General features: G+C 37.3%; 1 protein-coding gene across 2 annotated transcripts in view; it reads right to left on the bottom strand.

Moving 5' to 3' along the window:
- Positions 1-5,722: 5,722 nt before the first annotated feature.
- Positions 5,723-19,674, bottom strand: part of akt3a (AKT serine/threonine kinase 3a) — an 87,210-nt gene continuing 73,258 nt past the window's right edge. For both annotated transcript variants that reach the window (XM_089116938.1, XM_039672490.2), the window contains 5 exons: positions 19,215-19,343; positions 13,578-13,792; positions 13,318-13,405; positions 12,188-12,290; positions 5,723-10,392 (listed from right to left, as the gene is read on the bottom strand). In XM_089116938.1, the coding sequence (XP_088973064.1) occupies positions 10,307-10,392; positions 12,188-12,290; positions 13,318-13,405; positions 13,578-13,792; positions 19,215-19,343 (621 nt within the window). In that variant the 3' untranslated portion in view covers positions 5,723-10,306. The remainder of the gene's footprint in view (positions 10,393-12,187; positions 12,291-13,317; positions 13,406-13,577; positions 13,793-19,214; positions 19,344-19,674) is intronic.

Raw genomic sequence — 19,674 nt, 5'->3', positions numbered from 1 at the left:
GAAGATTGGAGAAACGTAATTTTTCGCCCAAAAATGAAAAAAAAACGAAAGGGGTAACACTGTCGTTTTTTTTTCGGGTCGAAATTTTGAATTTTGATATCTCAGCTCTGGAAGGGTCTAGAGCCTCCATTTTTGCACTCAGGTCAAAGTTTCACAGCCCTCTATCATAATCCAGAGTTTTGAGAAGATTGGAGAAACTTAATTTTTCGCCCAAAAATGAAAAAAACGAAAGGGGTAACACTGTCGTTTTTTTTTCGGGTCGAAATTTTGAATTTTGATATCTCAGCTCTGGAAGGGTCTAGAGCCTCCATTTTTGCACTCAGGTCAAAGTTTCACAGCCCTCTATCATAATCCAGAGTTTTGAGAAGATTGGAGAAACGTAATTTTTCGCCCAAAAATGAAAAAAAAAAAACGAAAGGGGTAACACTGTCGTTTTTTTTTCGGGTCGAAATTTTGAATTTTGATATCTCAGCTCTGGAAGGGTCTAGAGCCTCCATTTTTGCACTCAGGTCAAAGTTTCACAGCCCTCTATCATAATCCAGAGTTTTGAGAAGATTGGAGAAACTTAATTTTTCGCCCAAAAATGAAAAAAATAAAACAAAAGGGGTAACACTGTCGTTTTTTTTTCGGGTCGAAATTTTTAATTTTGATATCTCAGCTCTGGAAGGGTCTAGAGCCTCCATTTTTGCACTCAGGTCAAAGTTTCACAGCCCTCTATCATAATCCAGAGTTTTGAGAAGATTGGAGAAACTTAATTTTTCGCCCAAAAATGAAAAAAAAAACGAAAGGGGTAACACTGTCGTTTTTTTTTCGGGTCGAAATTTTGAATTTTGATATCTCAGCTCTGGAAGGGTCTAGAGCCTCCATTTTTGCACTCAGGTCAAAGTTTCACAGCCCTCTATCATAATCCAGAGTTTTGAGAAGATTGGAGAAACTTAATTTTTCGCCCAAAAATGAAAAAAAACAAAAGGGGTAACACTGTCGTTTTTTTTTTCGGGTCGAAATTTTGAATTTTGATATCTCAGCTCTGGAAGGGTCTAGAGCCTCCATTTTTGCACTCAGGTCAAAGTTTCACAGCCCTCTATCATAATCCAGAGTTTTGAGAAGATTGGAGAAACTTAATTTTTCGCCCAAAAATGAAAAAAAAAACGAAAGGGGTAACACTGTCGTTTTTTTTTCGGGTCGAAATTTTGAATTTTGATATCTCAGCTCTGGAAGGGTCTAGAGCCTCCATTTTTGCACTCAGGTCAAAGTTTCACAGCCCTCTATCATAATCCAGAGTTTTGAGAAGATTGGAGAAACTTAATTTTTCGCCCAAAAATGAAAAAAAAACAAAAGGGGTAACACTGTCGTTTTTTTTTTCGGGTCGAAATTTTGAATTTTGATATCTCAGCTCTGGAAGGGTCTAGAGCCTCCATTTTTGCACTCAGGTCAAAGTTTCACAGCCCTCTATCATAATCCAGAGTTTTGAGAAGATTGGAGAAACTTAATTTTTCGCCCAAAAACAAAAAAAAACAAAAGGGGTAACACTGTCGTTTTTTTTTCGGGTCGAAATTTTGAATTTTGATATCTCAGCTCTGGAAGGGTCTAGAGCCTCCATTTTTGCACTCAGGTCAAAGTTTCACAGCCCTCTATCATAATCCAGAGTTTTGAGAAGATTGGAGAAACTTAATTTTTCGCCCAAAAATGAAAAAAAACAAAAGGGGTAACACTGTCGTTTTTTTTTTCGGGTCGAAATTTTGAATTTTGATATCTCAGCTCTGGAAGGGTCTAGAGCCTCCATTTTTGCACTCAGGTCAAAGTTTCACAGCCCTCTATCATAATCCAGAGTTTTGAGAAGATTGGAGAAACTTAATTTTTCGCCCAAAAATGAAAAAAAACAAAAGGGGTAACACTGTCGTTTTTTTTTCGGGTCGAAATTTTGAATTTTGATATCTCAGCTCTGGAAGGGTCTAGAGCCTCCATTTTTGTACTCAGGTCAAAGTTTCACAGCCCTCTATCATAATCCAGAGTTTTGAGAAGATTGGAGAAACTTAATTTTTCACCCAAAAACGAAAAAAAACAAAAGGGGTAACACTGTTGTTTTTTTTTTCGGGTCGAAATTTTGAATTTTGATATCTCAGCTCTGGAAGGGTCTAGAGCCTCCATTTTTGCACTCAGGTCAAAGTTTCACAGCCCTCTATCATAATCCAGAGCTTTGAGAAGATTGGAGAAACTTAATTTTTCGCCCGAAAATGAAAAAAATGAAAGGGGTAACACTGTCGTTTTTTTTTCGGGTCGAAATTTTGAATTTTGATATCTCAGCTCTGGAAGGGTCTAGAGCCTCCATTTTTGCACTCAGGTCAAAGTCTCGTGGCCCTCTATCATAATCCAGAGTTTTGAGAAGATTGGAGAAACGTAATTTTTCGCCCAAAAATGAAAAAAAAACGAAAGGGGTAACACTGTCGTTTTTTTTTCGGGTCGAAATTTTGAATTTTGATATCTCAGCTCTGGAAGGGTCTAGAGCCTCCATTTTTGCACTCAGGTCAAAGTTTCACAGCCCTCTATCATAATCCAGAGTTTTGAGAAGATTGGAGAAACTTAATTTTTCGCCCAAAAATGAAAAAAAAAACAAAAGGGGTAACACTGTCGTTTTTTTTTTCGGGTCGAAATTTTGAATTTTGATATCTCAGCTCTGGAAGGGTCTAGAGCCTCCATTTTTGCACTCAGGTCAAAGTTTCACAGCCCTCTATCATAATCCAGAGTTTTGAGAAGATTGGAGAAACTTAATTTTTCGCCCAAAAATGAAAAAAAACAAAAGGGGTAACACTGTCGTTTTTTTTTTCGGGTCAAAATTTTGAATTTTGATATCTCAGCTCTGGAAGGGTCTAGAGCCTCCATTTTTGCACTCAGGTCAAAGTTTCACAGCCCTCTATCATAATCCAGAGTTTTGAGAAGATTGGAGAAACTTAATTTTTCGCCCAAAAATGAAAAAAAACAAAAGGGGTAACACTGTCGTTTTTTTTTCGGGTCGAAATTTTGAATTTTGATATCTCAGCTCTGGAAGGGTCTAGAGCCTCCATTTTTGTACTCAGGTCAAAGTTTCACAGCCCTCTATCATAATCCAGAGTTTTGAGAAGATTGGAGAAACTTAATTTTTCACCCAAAAACGAAAAAAAACAAAAGGGGTAACACTGTTGTTTTTTTTTTCGGGTCGAAATTTTGAATTTTGATATCTCAGCTCTGGAAGGGTCTAGAGCCTCCATTTTTGCACTCAGGTCAAAGTTTCACAGCCCTCTATCATAATCCAGAGCTTTGAGAAGATTGGAGAAACTTAATTTTTCGCCCGAAAATGAAAAAAATGAAAGGGGTAACACTGTCGTTTTTTTTTCGGGTCGAAATTTTGAATTTTGATATCTCAGCTCTGGAAGGGTCTAGAGCCTCCATTTTTGCACTCAGGTCAAAGTCTCGTGGCCCTCTATCATAATCCAGAGTTTTGAGAAGATTGGAGAAACGTAATTTTTCGCCCAAAAATGAAAAAAAAACGAAAGGGGTAACACTGTCGTTTTTTTTTCGGGTCGAAATTTTGAATTTTGATATCTCAGCTCTGGAAGGGTCTAGAGCCTCCATTTTTGCACTCAGGTCAAAGTTTCACAGCCCTCTATCATAATCCAGAGTTTTGAGAAGATTGGAGAAACTTAATTTTTCGCCCAAAAATGAAAAAAAAAACAAAAGGGGTAACACTGTCGTTTTTTTTTTCGGGTCGAAATTTTGAATTTTGATATCTCAGCTCTGGAAGGGTCTAGAGCCTCCATTTTTGCACTCAGGTCAAAGTTTCACAGCCCTCTATCATAATCCAGAGTTTTGAGAAGATTGGAGAAACTTAATTTTTCGCCCAAAAATGAAAAAAAACAAAAGGGGTAACACTGTTGTTTTTTTTTCGGGTCGAAATTTTGAATTTTGATATCTCAGCTCTGGAAGGGTCTAGAGCCTCCATTTTTGCACTCAGGTCAAAGTTTCACAGCCCTCTATCATAATCCAGAGCTTTGAGAAGATTGGAGAAACTTAATTTTTCGCCCGAAAATGAAAAAAAACGAAAGGGGTAACACTGTCGGTTTTTTTTCGGGTCGAAATTTTGAATTTTGATATCTCAGCTCTGGAAGGGTCTAGAGCCTCCATTTTTGCACTCAGGTCAAAGTCTCGTGGCCCTCTATCATAATCCAGAGTTTTGAGAAGATTGGAGAAACGTAATTTTTCGCCCAAAAATGAAAAAAAACGAAAGGGGTAACACTGTCGTTTTTTTTTTCGGGTCGAAATTTTGAATTTTGATATCTCAGCTCTGGAAGGGTCTAGAGCCTCCATTTTTGCACTCAGGTCAAAGTTTCACAGCCCTCTATCATAATCCAGAGTTTTGAGAAGATTGGAGAAACTTAATTTTTCGCCCAAAAATGAAAAAAAAAAACGAAAGGGGTAACACTGTCGTTTTTTTTTCGGGTCGAAATTTTGAATTTTGATATCTCAGCTCTGGAAGGGTCTAGAGCCTCCATTTTTGCACTCAGGTCAAAGTCTTACAGCCCTCTATCATAATCCAGAGTTTTGAGAAGATTGGAGAAACTTAATTTTTCACCCAAAAACGAAAGGGGTAACACTGTCGTTTTTTTTTCGGGTTGAAATTTTGAATTTTGATATCTATATCATAATATATATATATATATATATATATATATATATATATACATACAAATTTTGAATTTTGATATACATGATGGTAGTATTTGTTGTACAGTTATGATTTAATAGGTAAAAAAAACTTCTTAAAATGTCATATAGAGCAAAATACCTGTATTACAGACAGTGATGACAGTAATGTTAAATGTTAAAATGTTAAATATCTGGATACATTGTGGTAACGATGATGTACATTATTTCATTACCAAGCTAAAAATGCTTTCAAAAACACAGTGGCCATGGGCTTTAATTTATTTATGCTGGATATAGCATTTTTTGAATCTTTTGATTTTGTAGTGAAATCTGACCTGGATGTGTTTTTAAGAGAGAGCAACACACACACACACACAAGCAGCAGCACCACAGCAGCTGGTAGTCATGGCTGCACATCACGCTACACTAGGCGCCCACAGATGCTCATCCAGATTGCTGCTAGAGGCACGTCAGCAACAGACAGCGACTCGCAGAATGCTGACATTCGTTGGAGATTATTGCAAATGGAGTGATGGTCCGCAAAGCGCCGGCGCTTTCGGCTCTGTTAATACTACCATGCTGTTGTTTTGTTATTAGAACCAGTTAGTAATTCAGACTCTCCCTCTTTGTCAAAGAACACCTACAGTACATGCTGCCTCGCTGATTTCCATTTCTCCCCAGGTGCATGTTGAGAAAAGAATGGACACTGACCACGTGAGGGCATCTTCATGGGGTCATGTGATCACTTCTGTTCCCATATTGACTTCAATCATTATGACACATTCCATATATCAACATAATAAAAGAGCAACGATTGAAGTACTACGATAAGTTATATATATTTTTTTTTAAATAAAAAAGTTGATTCAATATGTTTTACTATGACAGGGACAGATTTAATGTTGTTTTTCAAATACTTTTTGTAAACTATAAATTCAAATATCTATAAATGATCTGAATGCTGATTGTAAATCAATCAGCCGATTCTGAGGTGTGTAATGAATCCTGAATGTTAAGTCAAACAGACACGACTCAACCCAAAGCAGATTGACAGTGCTTTATTTAAGCAGTCTGTAAGAAGGAAAATAATGTGCATCCCTATCATATACATTTACGTGTAAAAATACTAGGATGTACAGTGTACAAAAACAGTTTCTTGCAGATAAGCTTTCCACATCCGCATGGAACCTATATTCAAGGAAATATTTTTTTTAAATTATTATTTAATATGATGGATGGTAATACAGTTCTTCTTTACTTTTATATTTTTTTTTTTCTGTTAATCCCTTCCATGTAAAATTCTTACCCACATGACTAGTTCTCAACATGGACCTAATGACAGAGCTAGCAAGGTCAAGAAATGTCACAAACTCTAAAGCTACATGGACATAAAATGTGTTTTTTTTTTGTTTTGTTTTTTTAAAGATTTGTCTTTTGTTTTTAAATAAATACTTTACAATTCATGCTCATTCATAATACACTACCAGGAGCGCGATATAGAGAAAATCTGTTGTAGACAGTACAAACAGTAGCAGCAGTGGCACGCTGAGGTGCGCTTCGGAGGGATGGCTCTCCATGGGTCCCTTCCTCACACTAGTTCAGGATTCAGGGAAGAATGACTTTAGCTTGGGTCTTTATTGTCCTCTGAAACTCTTGAAGTGGTGACACTGGTACAGATCAGCTTTTCTACAACACTAGAGCGCTAGGAAACCTCGGGAAACGTTAGTCTGTCTGTGTCACCAGGCAAAGGTTGTGTCTCCTGGCAGCGTTTCACGTCTATCTGCATCCACGCTGTTACATATACAGAGCACAATCACTCAGAAAAGTAAAGTAGCATGAGGTCAATGAGGCGCGAATCTGTGCTTTCAAGTATTTTCTTCTTTTTTTCCTGTTCTTTTTTTTTTCCCCCAAAGCATGGACCTTATTTCTTTATGCTGAGCTATATAAAAAGAGCAATGGGTATGAAAGTGCTACTACAGGCAGATACAAAGCCAAGTGTTAAAATATGGAGTTACAAAAGTGTATGATTGATTTGGCCAAAGCCAAATGCCCTTCTGCCGTTTAAATAAAGTATTCCCAATGAACGCATTTCACATGCAAGGTACCGGCCCAATAAACAACATTCTCTGCCTCTCCATGTCTTGAGGAAAAGTCCCTCACAAGTGCATATTAAACGTATTGAAATGGATGAACAGTGTCACAGTATGATTCAATTATCCTAATGAGTCGTACAATCACAAATCAGTTTATCTAAAGTTAAAAAGCAAAAATAAAAGGAAATACAAAATGAGTGCTTTCATCTCCCTATACAATATAAATTAAAATCGTAAATGTTACCTAATCAGAAAATGTAAAACAAGACAATAAAAGAAGCAAACGAACAGAATTGAACACCAAAAAAAACCCGAAAAACATTCAGCAGTACAAGCCTATTCAATTATATGACGTAGTGGCATTAATAATCTTTTCTCTCTCTTTCTCTCGCTCTCAAACAATAAATAAATCAAATCAGAAAAAGGAATGGGAGGGAAAGTCGGAAGACAGAGAACGACACAAACAGCGAATCGTCCCGCAGTACCACAGCCTGGACATCACAGTTTTAAACGCAAGAGCATCCTCAAGCTCAACAGTACCATGCTACAGCATCTCACATCACACGACTGGAAAATCAACAATGCTCATCGATCAATGCAGGCGTTCTGCCGGAAAGGGATGTGGACAGAAACGTTCTGAATCGTCATCAAACCCTCATCAGTCCTTAACACACATGCAAGAAACTCCAGTTCAGACGCCTCACTCTATCAAACCTGGTTCCACTTCACTACTTCTTCATAAATCACTTCCCTCTTCATTAATGTCCCACCTTAGTATGAAAATTCTCATACAGGGGCTGCACTGGGCCACATCTATTAAAAGAACACATTAAACGCAACATCAACATGCACCTAAGCCACCTTTACACTCCCAAAATAAACACCACAGACAGACTTTTATTGCCAAACACCGTGGAGAAATGTGCTGCATATATCAAATTATTACTCAATAATCTAGATATTTCCCTTTGATCTCATTTAAGGAATTCTGTCCATCTGAACTCATTCATCGCTATCCTAGCAAGCTTAAGTCAATCACATCCTCAGTCTGCCATCAGAAACATTTTCACTCATAAATGTTCAATGTTCAGAGAAGAATTTGTAAGCTAATATCTGATTGGCGTACGGGTCCATGATGGAAGGATTCGATTTGTGTATACTATATTATTCTAGGAAGGATTGTGATCATGATATTACATAACGCTTAGTATTTACAGGGTTTCTGCAGGTTTTATGAAGGTAAATTTAAGACCAAGAAATGCACCAGTTCTATTAGCAACACTTCAGAGTTTGAAAATGCAACTTCCAACAGATAGCCATTACTTTTAGATTCAATAGCTCTGTTCCAAACCACTAGAAAACGTAAATAACTTTTTATTATATCTTCTGATGATCACAATGCACAAAAGTGATGTTCTTCCTGTATTTTTGTCTCGTTTTCCAATGAAACTCAATTAGGATTCTTAAAAGGGAGATGAACTGAGAAATCATATTTTCATTGAGCTTTTGACATCTAAGAGGTCATCATAGTATAAGAATATCCTGTAAGTTTCAGAACTGAAAACGTCCTTGTTAGTCCAATAAAAGCTTTTATTGACACCAGCCTCAGCAAACGACTCGTTTTTCAAAGTGGGGAACTTTGACGTCAAAGAGGATAAAACACCACCCTACTTCAACATGGCCGGTTTAGCCCCGCCCACCGATTCGGGCATTACACGCATAGCTAAATAACATAGATGCCGCAGCCTACCTCGTGATGACAAACCGGATCAAGCTACCGAGCAATACTTAATATGGCTCAAAACTTGGGTACAAAATAGCCTATTACTTCTTCCTTTTGATGTTTTTGAATGCAAAAACCAAGCGAACATCATAAGTTGACGTCAGACAACAATATAATAAAATTTAAAAAGCCAGTTCATTTACTAGATAACAACTACTAAATAAGTAAAACAAGAACAAATATCTGCCAACGGGCTGAGAAAAAAAATGAAATCATCTTAATTTAAAAGGATTTTTTCATAAGTATAAACTTGTGTTTTTAAGACTTCATTTTACATTTGCTTTTCAAGTAAAAGCATCAAAGACGTTTAGATAAGCGTATCGGAAAACATAATTTTTTTTAATGTCATAACTCATAAATTTAAAGACCCACAATAGACTTTTTACGACCCACAGAAACCCTGATTTAACTTGTCTATACCTACAATTAAACAAAACGATTCCTTGATTTTCACTCTCCTGCCTTGAAGCAACAACAAGCACGTGCAGAGTTGTGTTTAAATGCCCGAACGCAAAGCACAACGGGACGCGTGTCCTGCTCCGTTGCGGACTTTCACATACAGTAACCTGCTGCCAGAGGATTGAATCGGTGTGGTCTTTTACAGCCCTTTCATTGGTGGAAAGACAAGCAACACATTTCAACATCACAGTCAGATTGAGGACACTCACAATATTGAGAAGGGTCAAACTCCTTAGAGAACAACACTACACGGGTGCGAAAAGACGACGGTTCAGGGAAAACAAAATTACAAAACAAACCGAGGCCTTTGCATTGACCCGTCTACATTCGTAAGCCTTTTTAGGTGCATTTGTTTCATTCAAAAAAGGAGACTTAAAAAGCACTCTTACTAAACGAGAGGACAAACAAACAAAAAGAAAAGAATAAGTTAAATTTGCTTAAATATATATATATATATATTTTTTTTAATCACTTTTTTTTTCTCATAGAACATAAAACAGTGCTTCCTGCATTCTTTTCATTAATGCTGTTTTTTTATCTTATACTCTGATTGCGATATTGAGTGAAAAGTTTGGGCTTTTGGGGAATTCATTCTGCTCATCGCTGCATAAAACATTCCACATCAGTCAAACATGCCATCTTCTCCATAAAACACTGAGACGCTTCTTCTTAGGGCGCGATATGCAAGAAATAAAGCCTGGAAATAATCTGAGGAACCATTTTCGTTTTAGACTGCATAGCTCAGGTTCACAGGGCTATATCTGAAGGAATACTGTGTTGTGGAATGATGAGGGGTAAAGCTAGTCCTGGTGAACACAGATATCCTCTGTGAAGCCTGAGTAAACCATTTATGGCAGTTTTAACTTTATATCGTAAAAGCCATGTGAATCTCTAGCCATGCAGTTTTATGTTTTCATCTGAACTGAACGGATGTGTCAAACAACTTGATACCACTTTCCCATTGAAAAAGGAAAGTGGAGCAACATCTCAAAGCAAAAGAGAGAAACACAATAAATACAAAACTCCTAACAAACAGCTAAAGTTCTCCCATCTCGACCCAACCTTTGGGCTGGAGCTGTGAGGACGTTTGAGCGGGCTGGACCTCGGTCCGACCCCACGTACAAATTCCCATCACCCTTAATCAGGAGTTTCCATTGGTCTAGCTAAACAAATGAAAGAACCAAGATGGACGATGGAGGGGTCAACAGGGCCGGGGCTGTTAGAAGCTGAAGACCTAATTTGTTCCAGTGGTGACCTTGATGAGGATGAGGCAGTTTCGGCAGCGTGGCGCTCACTCTCTCCCGCTGGCGGAGTAGGAGAACTGGGGGAAGTGTGGCCGTCGCTCGTTGTCCATGCAATCCATCCCATCTTCATCGACTGAGGAGAAGGGCACAGGGACAATCGGTCAGGAGGGGGGCTAGGCTAATGTCACCGGTCATTTTCAGCCAAGCTTATGAAAATGAAATATTTTATGCTGTTAGCTGAGAGGAAAACTTTATCGGAGCCACTTTTACACTTTCCGTCGGGTCACAAAAAAAGCCCGCAATATGCCAAAAAAATAACGCACCCACACACTTACTGGAAACAAGCTGTTGAAAATGGAGTCAGTGGAAGTTTGCAGGCGAAAACAAGGTTGTTACTTTTATTAAAAAGGGTGATGAGGACAAAATGTAATTCATCCCACACATCCTAAATATCTACTAGACCTTCTATAAGCTTTGATATTGAAAAAATATGACTGCCTTAGTTTTACCTCACACTCTCTAAACCCATTCAATTTAGCATTCAGAAGAATTCATAACCATTATTTGCAGCTGAAGTACAAAAACTGCTCAAAACGTTTTCGATTAGCATTTCATTTCATCAATGTTTATACAGTCAAGGCCGATGATGAAAAAATGAGGGAAATTTAAAATGGTTGCTATTCTATTAGGGAGGGATTGACCCACAACTAACATACTTGTTGTATAAGGGTGTCCAAAATGACGAAAGGAGGGGGGAGAGGTCGGGTGTGTCAAGTTTAAAACACATGTAATAAGTGCTTAGCATTTATGTTGGTTTACAAAACTTTTTGAACAAATATTTTGAACAAGTTTACGTATTAACTGACAAAAGGTCAAGTATACACTGCAGTTGTACAGTACAGTATAAGTTTGGGGTCAGAAAGATGTTTTTAATGTTTATCTCCTCTGCTCACCAATTTTTTTAATAAACAATTGTTTCAATTTAAAATAGCAGTTTTCTATTTCAATATATTATAAAATGTAATTTATTCCTTGATGGAAATGCTGAATTTTTCAGCATCATTAATACAGTTTTCAGTGTCACATGATCCTTCAGAAATATTTTTCATATGCTGACATATGCTGCAAGCAGTTGTGCTGCTTAATATATTTGTGGAAAGTGATCCATTTTATTCAGGATTGTTTGATAAATAAAAAGTTCAAAAGAACAGCATTTATTTGAAGTAGAAATATTTTGTGACATTACTTAGTCACTTTTGATCAATTTCATGCAACCTTGTTGAGTAAAAGTGTCAATTTCCAAGCACACTCATAATGCAGAAATCTAAAAATGACTAAAATATGTATTTTATTCTATAAATCTAAAGAATATTGTGGCAAATTTAAAAATGCTTTTCAAGCTGAGTTAACATCTTTAAATCTATTATTCTCCAGATTCAGTCCGGGTCTGCACTGTAAAAATGAATATGCTTTATCTAATCAATAAAATTATTTAATAAATTGAACAAATTAGAATTGAGTAATAGTTAATCAAATTAACATTCTAATTAATTCTAATTTGTACAATTTAATTAATAATATTGCTTGTAATATGTTGCCACAATTTTATTGATTAGATAAAGCATATTATTTTTTTCAGTGTGTGTATGTGAGATGAAGATCAGATGAAATGTTTTGAACGACTCATGAATATAACCAGATGACTTCTTCACAAACCTTCTGAAACAATATTTTGTGCAAACAAAAAGTAACACCCGTAGTTTTCAGGCGATCTTGATTTGTGCCAAAAATCATTTTCCAGCACACAGCATATCTCTCACCACTGAGAAGATAATTAATTCAGCACAGTGCAACATGATGCCAGTGTGTTTTCTGAATGCACTTTTATATCATTACAGAATTGCCAATGTATGCAGAGACAAACTCACATTTTTCAGGTGGGGTTATTGTAATCGTCTGAGCTGTGAACTCTTCATCGAAATATCTGGTATCTGTCTCTGACGACACCTGAGGCTTGAAGGGAGGTATCAGCTGAGGAAGGAAGAGAGGGGGATGAAGCACCTGTTTGTGCAGATCTGACACTGCATAGAGTGTGGCGGGCTGGAGGGCTCAATCTAACGCCTCTGAACCGCACCTCCTCTGCCAGCCATTGTGTTATTTGAGAAGGCAGTTTAAGTGACAGTGACCTATTATAACATTGAGTCACACATAACCTCTGTTTTAACATGTATCATCAAAAGTATTTTGCTGTGTATAAACAATGAACTATTCAATTTCATGTTTCTCCATAAAAACGTTTTACACAAAGAAATGAATAACACATTTAAAAAAAAAGCTTATAAAAACAAAGCATGAAATAAGAAAGAAAATCAAATTATGACATTTATAAAACCCAATTATGAGATATAAGGCCCTATTTTATCTAAGCGCATGGTCTAAAGTGCACGGTCGACTCGGCATGCCTGGCATATGGTGTAAAAGGGTTGTACCTATTCTCTTAATAAGTAATCGGTGTGTTTTGGGCGTAACATGCAATAAAACAATCAGTTCAACAATCATCTCCCATTCCCTTTAAAAGCCAGTTGTGCTCGCACCATGGGGGATTCACTATTTGCAAGCGTAAAAACTGAACGCTTCTCTAGCGAGAAAACAGATCTGCTTGCGCGTGAGGTTAAAGCACGAAAGCAGACCATCTACGGGACAAAGAGCGTTGTTCAACCACCTATAGGCGGATTATTACCACGTTTTACTAACGTGCTCTTTAAATAACAAAAAAAATATGAGACCAGGTTTCAGTTGGTCGCAATGCACCTGTACACATCTCATTTTCAGACCAGGACGTGAAAATGATAACTTCGTCAGGCTGAAACTAGCAAAAAGCACTAGCGTTGCGCCTGACGCTGCATTGCACCGGGTGAATGATAGGGCCCATAAAGTCACAATTACAACTACAAAAAATGTTGCAATTATAAGGAAAAAAATATTTTCTTAATATTTTATACTGTAATGCATTTTTATGTGTAGTGGAGAATGCAGGACAGCATAGATTCTAAGTTACCTTTTTGTCATAGACATCCTGCCAGTCAATTCCAGTAAAGAAACTATGTCGCATAATTTCCTTAGCATCATCCGGACCTCCACCAAGTCTGACAGGAAAAATAAAGGAAAGGATTTGTATTTAGCCAGAAGACAACTGATGATTTTACACCAGTTCCTGTCTAAATAAGTGAAATAAACAGAAAAAAACAGTTGAAATGTATAAAGAATTCATTGTGATGAATCTGGGTTTCTGGGTTAGACCAGGTGTGCAGTTTGTACCTCTTGTTGGGATCTTTGATGAGCAGACCTGACAGCAGGGACTTGGCATCAGCTGAAAGCGTCCTGGGGAACTTGATGTCCTCCATTAGAATGAGCTCGAAGAGCTTCTCGTGGTCCTGATTGTAGAAAGGCAGTCGGCCACACATCATCTCGTACATGACCACACCAAGACCCCACCAGTCCACCGCACGGCCGTAATCATTGTCCTCCAGAACCTGAAGACAAACACACACATACACACATTTAATCATGGATAAGCTTTTAAAAATATGGACCATTGCTGTGGAAGATTCATATCTTAAGAACTGTCTCCCTTTTAACTCTTGAGTGTGAATTTGAATTGAACTGGCCACAACCGACAGAAGCTGAATTGGAATTTCATTGACAGAAAGAGGGATTTGCATTTGGAATAAATTTAACACAGGTAATGCATTCTAAAATCCATCCAACCACCTATCCACCTATCCATCCATCTATCCATCTATCCATCTATCTATCTATCTATCTATCTATCTATCTATCTATCTATCTATCTATCTATCTATCTATCTATCTATCTATCAATTTGTCAGACCATCCATCCGTCCGTCCATGTAACATAACACTGAATCAATTTCATGTCCATAACAGTCATTACAACTGAGAGTTTCAAAATGAATGGCAGTTATGAACAACTGTTAATATATGAATATGAGTAGCAGATAATGGCAGCACTTCACACACTGTCATTGTAGTGCTTCTCATCACCAAAATCATATCAGCGCAAGCCAGCTCTCTCTCTCTAGCCCATCAGCTCTAGACTGATAAAAGCGACTGAACGTTCATTCTGCACCAGTGTATCGGGTCAAACGTCCAGCGCAGGATACAGTTGGAACCTGGAAGCACAGTCCTAAAAGCCTGCTATCGTTGGATCAAAGCTGTGCTTTTGGGCAAGCATCCCGGGCCCCAATTACTGAGGATGCTCATACATACCTTTACCAGTAAGTCTAGGTGGCAGAAATAAGGGGGCTGGAGTTAGTGTGCGATGGAGAAGGTCTCTTCAGAGCAGAGTCGTGATTAATACGTCTGACTAATGACAAGTCTGGTTGGCACTAAGCCAGTTAACCATATGCTCAAAGTGGTGTTATAATGATGTCTCCTTTCTGATCTTTAAAAACAGGCAGACCTGCACGAGTCAACAGCAGCTTTCATTACCCCGTTTGATTAGGGAGCACAATACGAACGTGTGGAAGCAACGCTAACAACCTCCATAGAGTGAGGTGTGTGTATATGACTACTACGCCACATATTAATGTCAGAACAAATGTGATGAACGGTACATTGCACATTGAGTGTTTTAAACTACACTACCATTGAAAAGTTTGTGATCAGTAAGAAATTAATACTTTTCTTTAACCGTTAAGAAAATAATCTTTTTTTTAAGTGACGGTAAAGGCATTTATGATGTTACAAAAGATTTCTATTAAAAATAAATGCAAAAAATCATAAGCAGCACAACTTACTTTTAACATTATTAATAATAAGAAATGTTTCTTATACAGCAAATCAGCATTTGATGATTGTGACACTGAAAACTGGAGTAATGATGCTGAAAATTCAGCTGGAATTAATTACACTTTAAATATCTATATTCAAATGCAATAGTTATTTTAAATTGTGACAATATTTCACAATATTATTGCTTTTACAGTTGTTTAATCAAATAAATGCAGTCTTGGTGAGCATAAAAAAGTAGTGTATATATTACTTAGTGGAATACATGTAAATAAATGTCATCAAACGTGCTAAAAAAGTTCAGCTATTTTACATAGTGGAACAATTATTTATTGTACTTACTATTCATAATTAATTGAACTATTTATGGGTATCTTTGCTTCATACAATACAGTTCATTTTTTTCCCCATTTAAGAAGGCTTTTCATAAAAAGTTTGTGAGAGTGAGTTAAAGTGTGTTCGAATTACAGAGACAGAATGGGTGTGTTTGTGCACGTCTATGCGAAGACAGGACAGGACTGTGTGTTCTGGAAGAAAACAGGAGCGCAAGCACCGTTCATGTGTGTGTGTGTGTGTGTGCTGCAAGTATGGCCGGATTGTGCTGTTTGTCCTGGGAGTGTACGTGAGCAGCTCGGCTGCAGGCGGGGATGCGATTAATGCACACAGAGCCAGTTGGGGTCTCCCTGTTCCAGAGCCACAGGCGAGGAGGAGCGGCCGCAGGGGAGGAACAGGCCCCTGCTCGGACAGCCATGTGGCAGGGCTGCTGCTCCCAGGACTGGGCCCTTGGCAAGACTGGACGGGGAGGGATGGGACAGAGAGCCTGTGGCTCCACCAGCCCAGTTCCCCAGCAGGGCAGTGGAACAGACAGCCTCCATGAGCTTATCCCACTTTGGCCGGGCTATACGAAGACGCTTGCGCATATGCGCAGAGATGGGTGTGCAAAGTGCATACAAATGTATGCACACATACTGTAAACACGCACAGATCACGGCATCCACGCTTACCTGCTGCTACGCACCTGTACGCATCCCACAAAACGACGAACGCTAGCCACACCTGCATGCTGACAAACGCACGTCCTGCAGGCTCATTTAGACAAAACTAATGTGCTCTGAATCACACCTGGAAACCAGCGATATGTTTTATTGGTTGCAAACATGCTGCGGAAGCACTGTAATTACTAAATGCTGAAGATGTGACAGATGAGCACTCGATGACAGATGACATAGAGCTTGTGAGAAACAAACCGCTATTAGAGAAGTATTTCTGTAAATGTAGCTTCATTCATTCTCATTAACACTTAAAACATTTGGTGAGGGCCAAATTTAAGCGAAACTATTCCAATTTCACTCCTGTAACCCTAAAAGAAAATATTTTTTTCCTCAAAATATCTTTCACACTCTCTCTCTCTCTTTCTTCTTTCTTTCTCTCTCTCTCGCTCTCTTTAATCCCCCTCTACTTTGCATCTCCAGAACTTGGCTCAGGCTGTGCTCTGTTATTTTTACACCAGTACGGCAGTATAGATTTCCAGGTTTCCCAGCCACCTTCTTCCAACCTTCCCCATCTGCCACCATCTGCCTCTGTTTAGCATGTACTTTTTTGTGCAATCACATACTCTTGTGAAAAATAACCAACACTCAAATCATCTCCTGGCACAGCGGCCAGGCTGAGCAAAACAAAATGTTGCGCCAAATTGTCTTCCGTACTTTTTCGAGTGGAATCTATATCCCCCTTCACTCCCGCTGCCGCCCCCTGCTCGCTCCCCCCTCCTGTCTATAAATATGGATTTAGCCACAGCAATCTGGGCACCGTGAACACCTCTGGTTGGACAGAAGGTTGAACAGCTAACTACTGTTCAAAGGAAATAAATGTGATACTTATTTGTGCTAATTATTTATTTTTAACAGGGTGGGCACTATATAACTAATAAAAATATCTAACACTTATAACACTTTCTATGAGCCCTATAGACATATAATGAAGAGGAATTGTATTAATATATTATTTATTTAAGCTACCTTTCAAATATGTTTTTGTAAGAAAAACTTTTATTCAACATGGATGCATTAAATTGATTGAAAGACATTTATAATGTTACAAAAGAGTTTTTCAAACAAACATGTTTAAACTTTCTATTCATAAAAGATAATTTATTGTATTTTGATCAAATAAATGCAGCCTTGTTGAGCAGAAGACAAAGTGTATTTATATATATATATTTTTAATACTATTTTTTTTTTAAAGATCGAACTGGTAAAAAGTGCATTACAAAATTTATATATATTTGTAATCCACTTTTTTTTAACCAGGTCGATCTTTAAAAAATAATAGTAACTAGTTATAATACATTATATTACAATACTTTTCTCCTTGCACATTTAAAAGCTAAAATTCAGAACAAATGACATAACGTTAATTTGTTTGCCAGATGTTTTAAACCATTGTATTGTTTAAAGCAGCAATTATAAAAAGATAAATATTGCAATGTAGAATACAGAATACAGTGGTTACAATTATTTTTAAGAACATGCAACTGATTTTATTGCAACTGAGCCATTATGAATACATTAGGAGGATCCTAAGTTCCTTATATTCACTTTAATACCAAACTATACAAATTGCCAACTCCGAAGGCTTAGATGCAAATAGTCATTGTTTTTGTCTTGCTGTAACGTGTCTGTCAACAAAAAACAAAATAATAACTAAAGCTGGAAGATATAACGCAAACTAAATAATACATTATGATTGAATTTGAACAAGCTATTGTAATTAGTGCTGTCAAGCAATTAACATTTTTAATCTAACATTTTTTTTTTCAAAATGAGTCATTCATTTTCAAAAAAAAAAAAATGTTACACTAAAAATGTTTAGGAAATATTTGTATATTTGATGTTTGAATATATGTATATTTACACAGGCTGTTTACCTCATTCAGTCATTCATGCAACCAATTCATTCAAACGGCTTACTCATTTAGGAATGAAGTGAGTGAGATTGTCTTTCTGAATAGGGTCACTGAATCATTGGCACACTGAATTTGTTAAAAAACAGATTCATTCAGTAAAGAAACACTGATGTGTTGCTCAGAGAGCCACAACAATTATTTTGCTTAGTTGGAACCATTTGCATTGGGGCAATGGAGAGAAAACAGACAATATTGTGTCTAAAATGTAACAACATTAACTTCTTGTTTATATTTGCAAGCGTGCAGATATTCGGGTAAAAAGACACCACTCTTGCTCGTGTTATATTACTGTAATTGCTAAACTATATCATATGATATAGATATACTGTATATATATATATATATATATATATATATATGATAAGACAAAAACCTAGACAGGGCTTTTTGCTTTAATATCTTAAATTTTAGGGGCATATAAATGCGTTCTAATAGGCTTCATCACGATCAGTCGTTGCCCTGATGTTTATGTTCGTCACTAAGCAACTGCATGCAATGTAAGATAACAGATAGGTCAGGGTGCGCTAAATGTGTTAATCATTTTAACAAGTTATATTTTCAACAATTAATCGCACCAATTTAACACGTAGAATTGACGGGCCTAACTAATACACATTACTATGATATACAGCATCACAGCGCGTCTTACTGCCATCTTCTTCCAGTCTAGAGGAATATGTATGGTTAATGCTGATTGGCTAACGAAGTTGTCGACAAGAAGCTCTTTTCACCAATAGGAAACCTTTCGGCTTGCCCATTTCTCCAACTTGCAGCTATCCCTCTGCCCCGGAGCAGTTCATGTTCCAGGGTTAGTTTACTTCAGAGGTATTGAGCGCATGCACATTCCCTATTGAAGAGGCTCCAGTAATAGACTCCATGATATTATTATTATTTTGCTCTAAATATAATATAAAAAGCAAAATGGTTAAATTTGCTAGTTTTAAGTATTATTTTATTCAACAAGGCACTCCATGTCATGACATCTAAAGCTAATGTTTAAATAGGACCAATCAATCATTCTAGTCAACCTTGACTCATTGTGATATTATCTGAAATCATAAATTTGTCATATAAAAATTGTTGAGCATGTTGATGGTCTACTGCATATGCTCCACTGATTAGTGCTGACAGTTGTAGGGCTAGTTGCAGGTTTTGTAAATCATCCGGGGTTTCTTTACCTCTGGTGCCAGATACTCTGGCGTCCCACAGAAGGTCTTCATGGTAGCAGCATCGGTGATTCCTTCCTTGCAGAGGCCAAAGTCTGTAATTTTGATGTGTCCATCTTTATCAAGCATTAAGTTCTCCAGCTGGGCAAAAAGAAGAGAGTGTGAATTTGTCGACTTTTTTGAAACAGCATAGTCAACACAAAAAGTTCTTTTCAAATATGACTTTCATTTATAGACTGCCTGTATTAATATGCGCAGCAAAGGTCATTAACTGTATGTATCATGTTTTATTAAAAAATCTTCATAATACAATGAACTCGTATGGCTAACACATGTATTGAACTCACGGGTGAAATAACATAAAAATACGAGAAAAATTAACAAAATTTATGTTGTTAATGATGGCAAAAAAGTTGACAAGTACAAAAAATGTATTTATTCCCAGAAAGTGGAAAGAAACTTCAAGCCACAT

The sequence above is a fragment of the Pimephales promelas genome, chromosome 11, assembly GCF_988280905.1.
Source record: "Pimephales promelas chromosome 11, fPimPro1.hap1.1, whole genome shotgun sequence".
In the NCBI taxonomy this organism is placed as follows: domain Eukaryota; kingdom Metazoa; phylum Chordata; class Actinopteri; order Cypriniformes; family Leuciscidae; genus Pimephales; species Pimephales promelas.
Note: the sequence above shows the minus strand (reverse complement) of the source record. Positions and strands in the feature narration are given on the sequence as shown.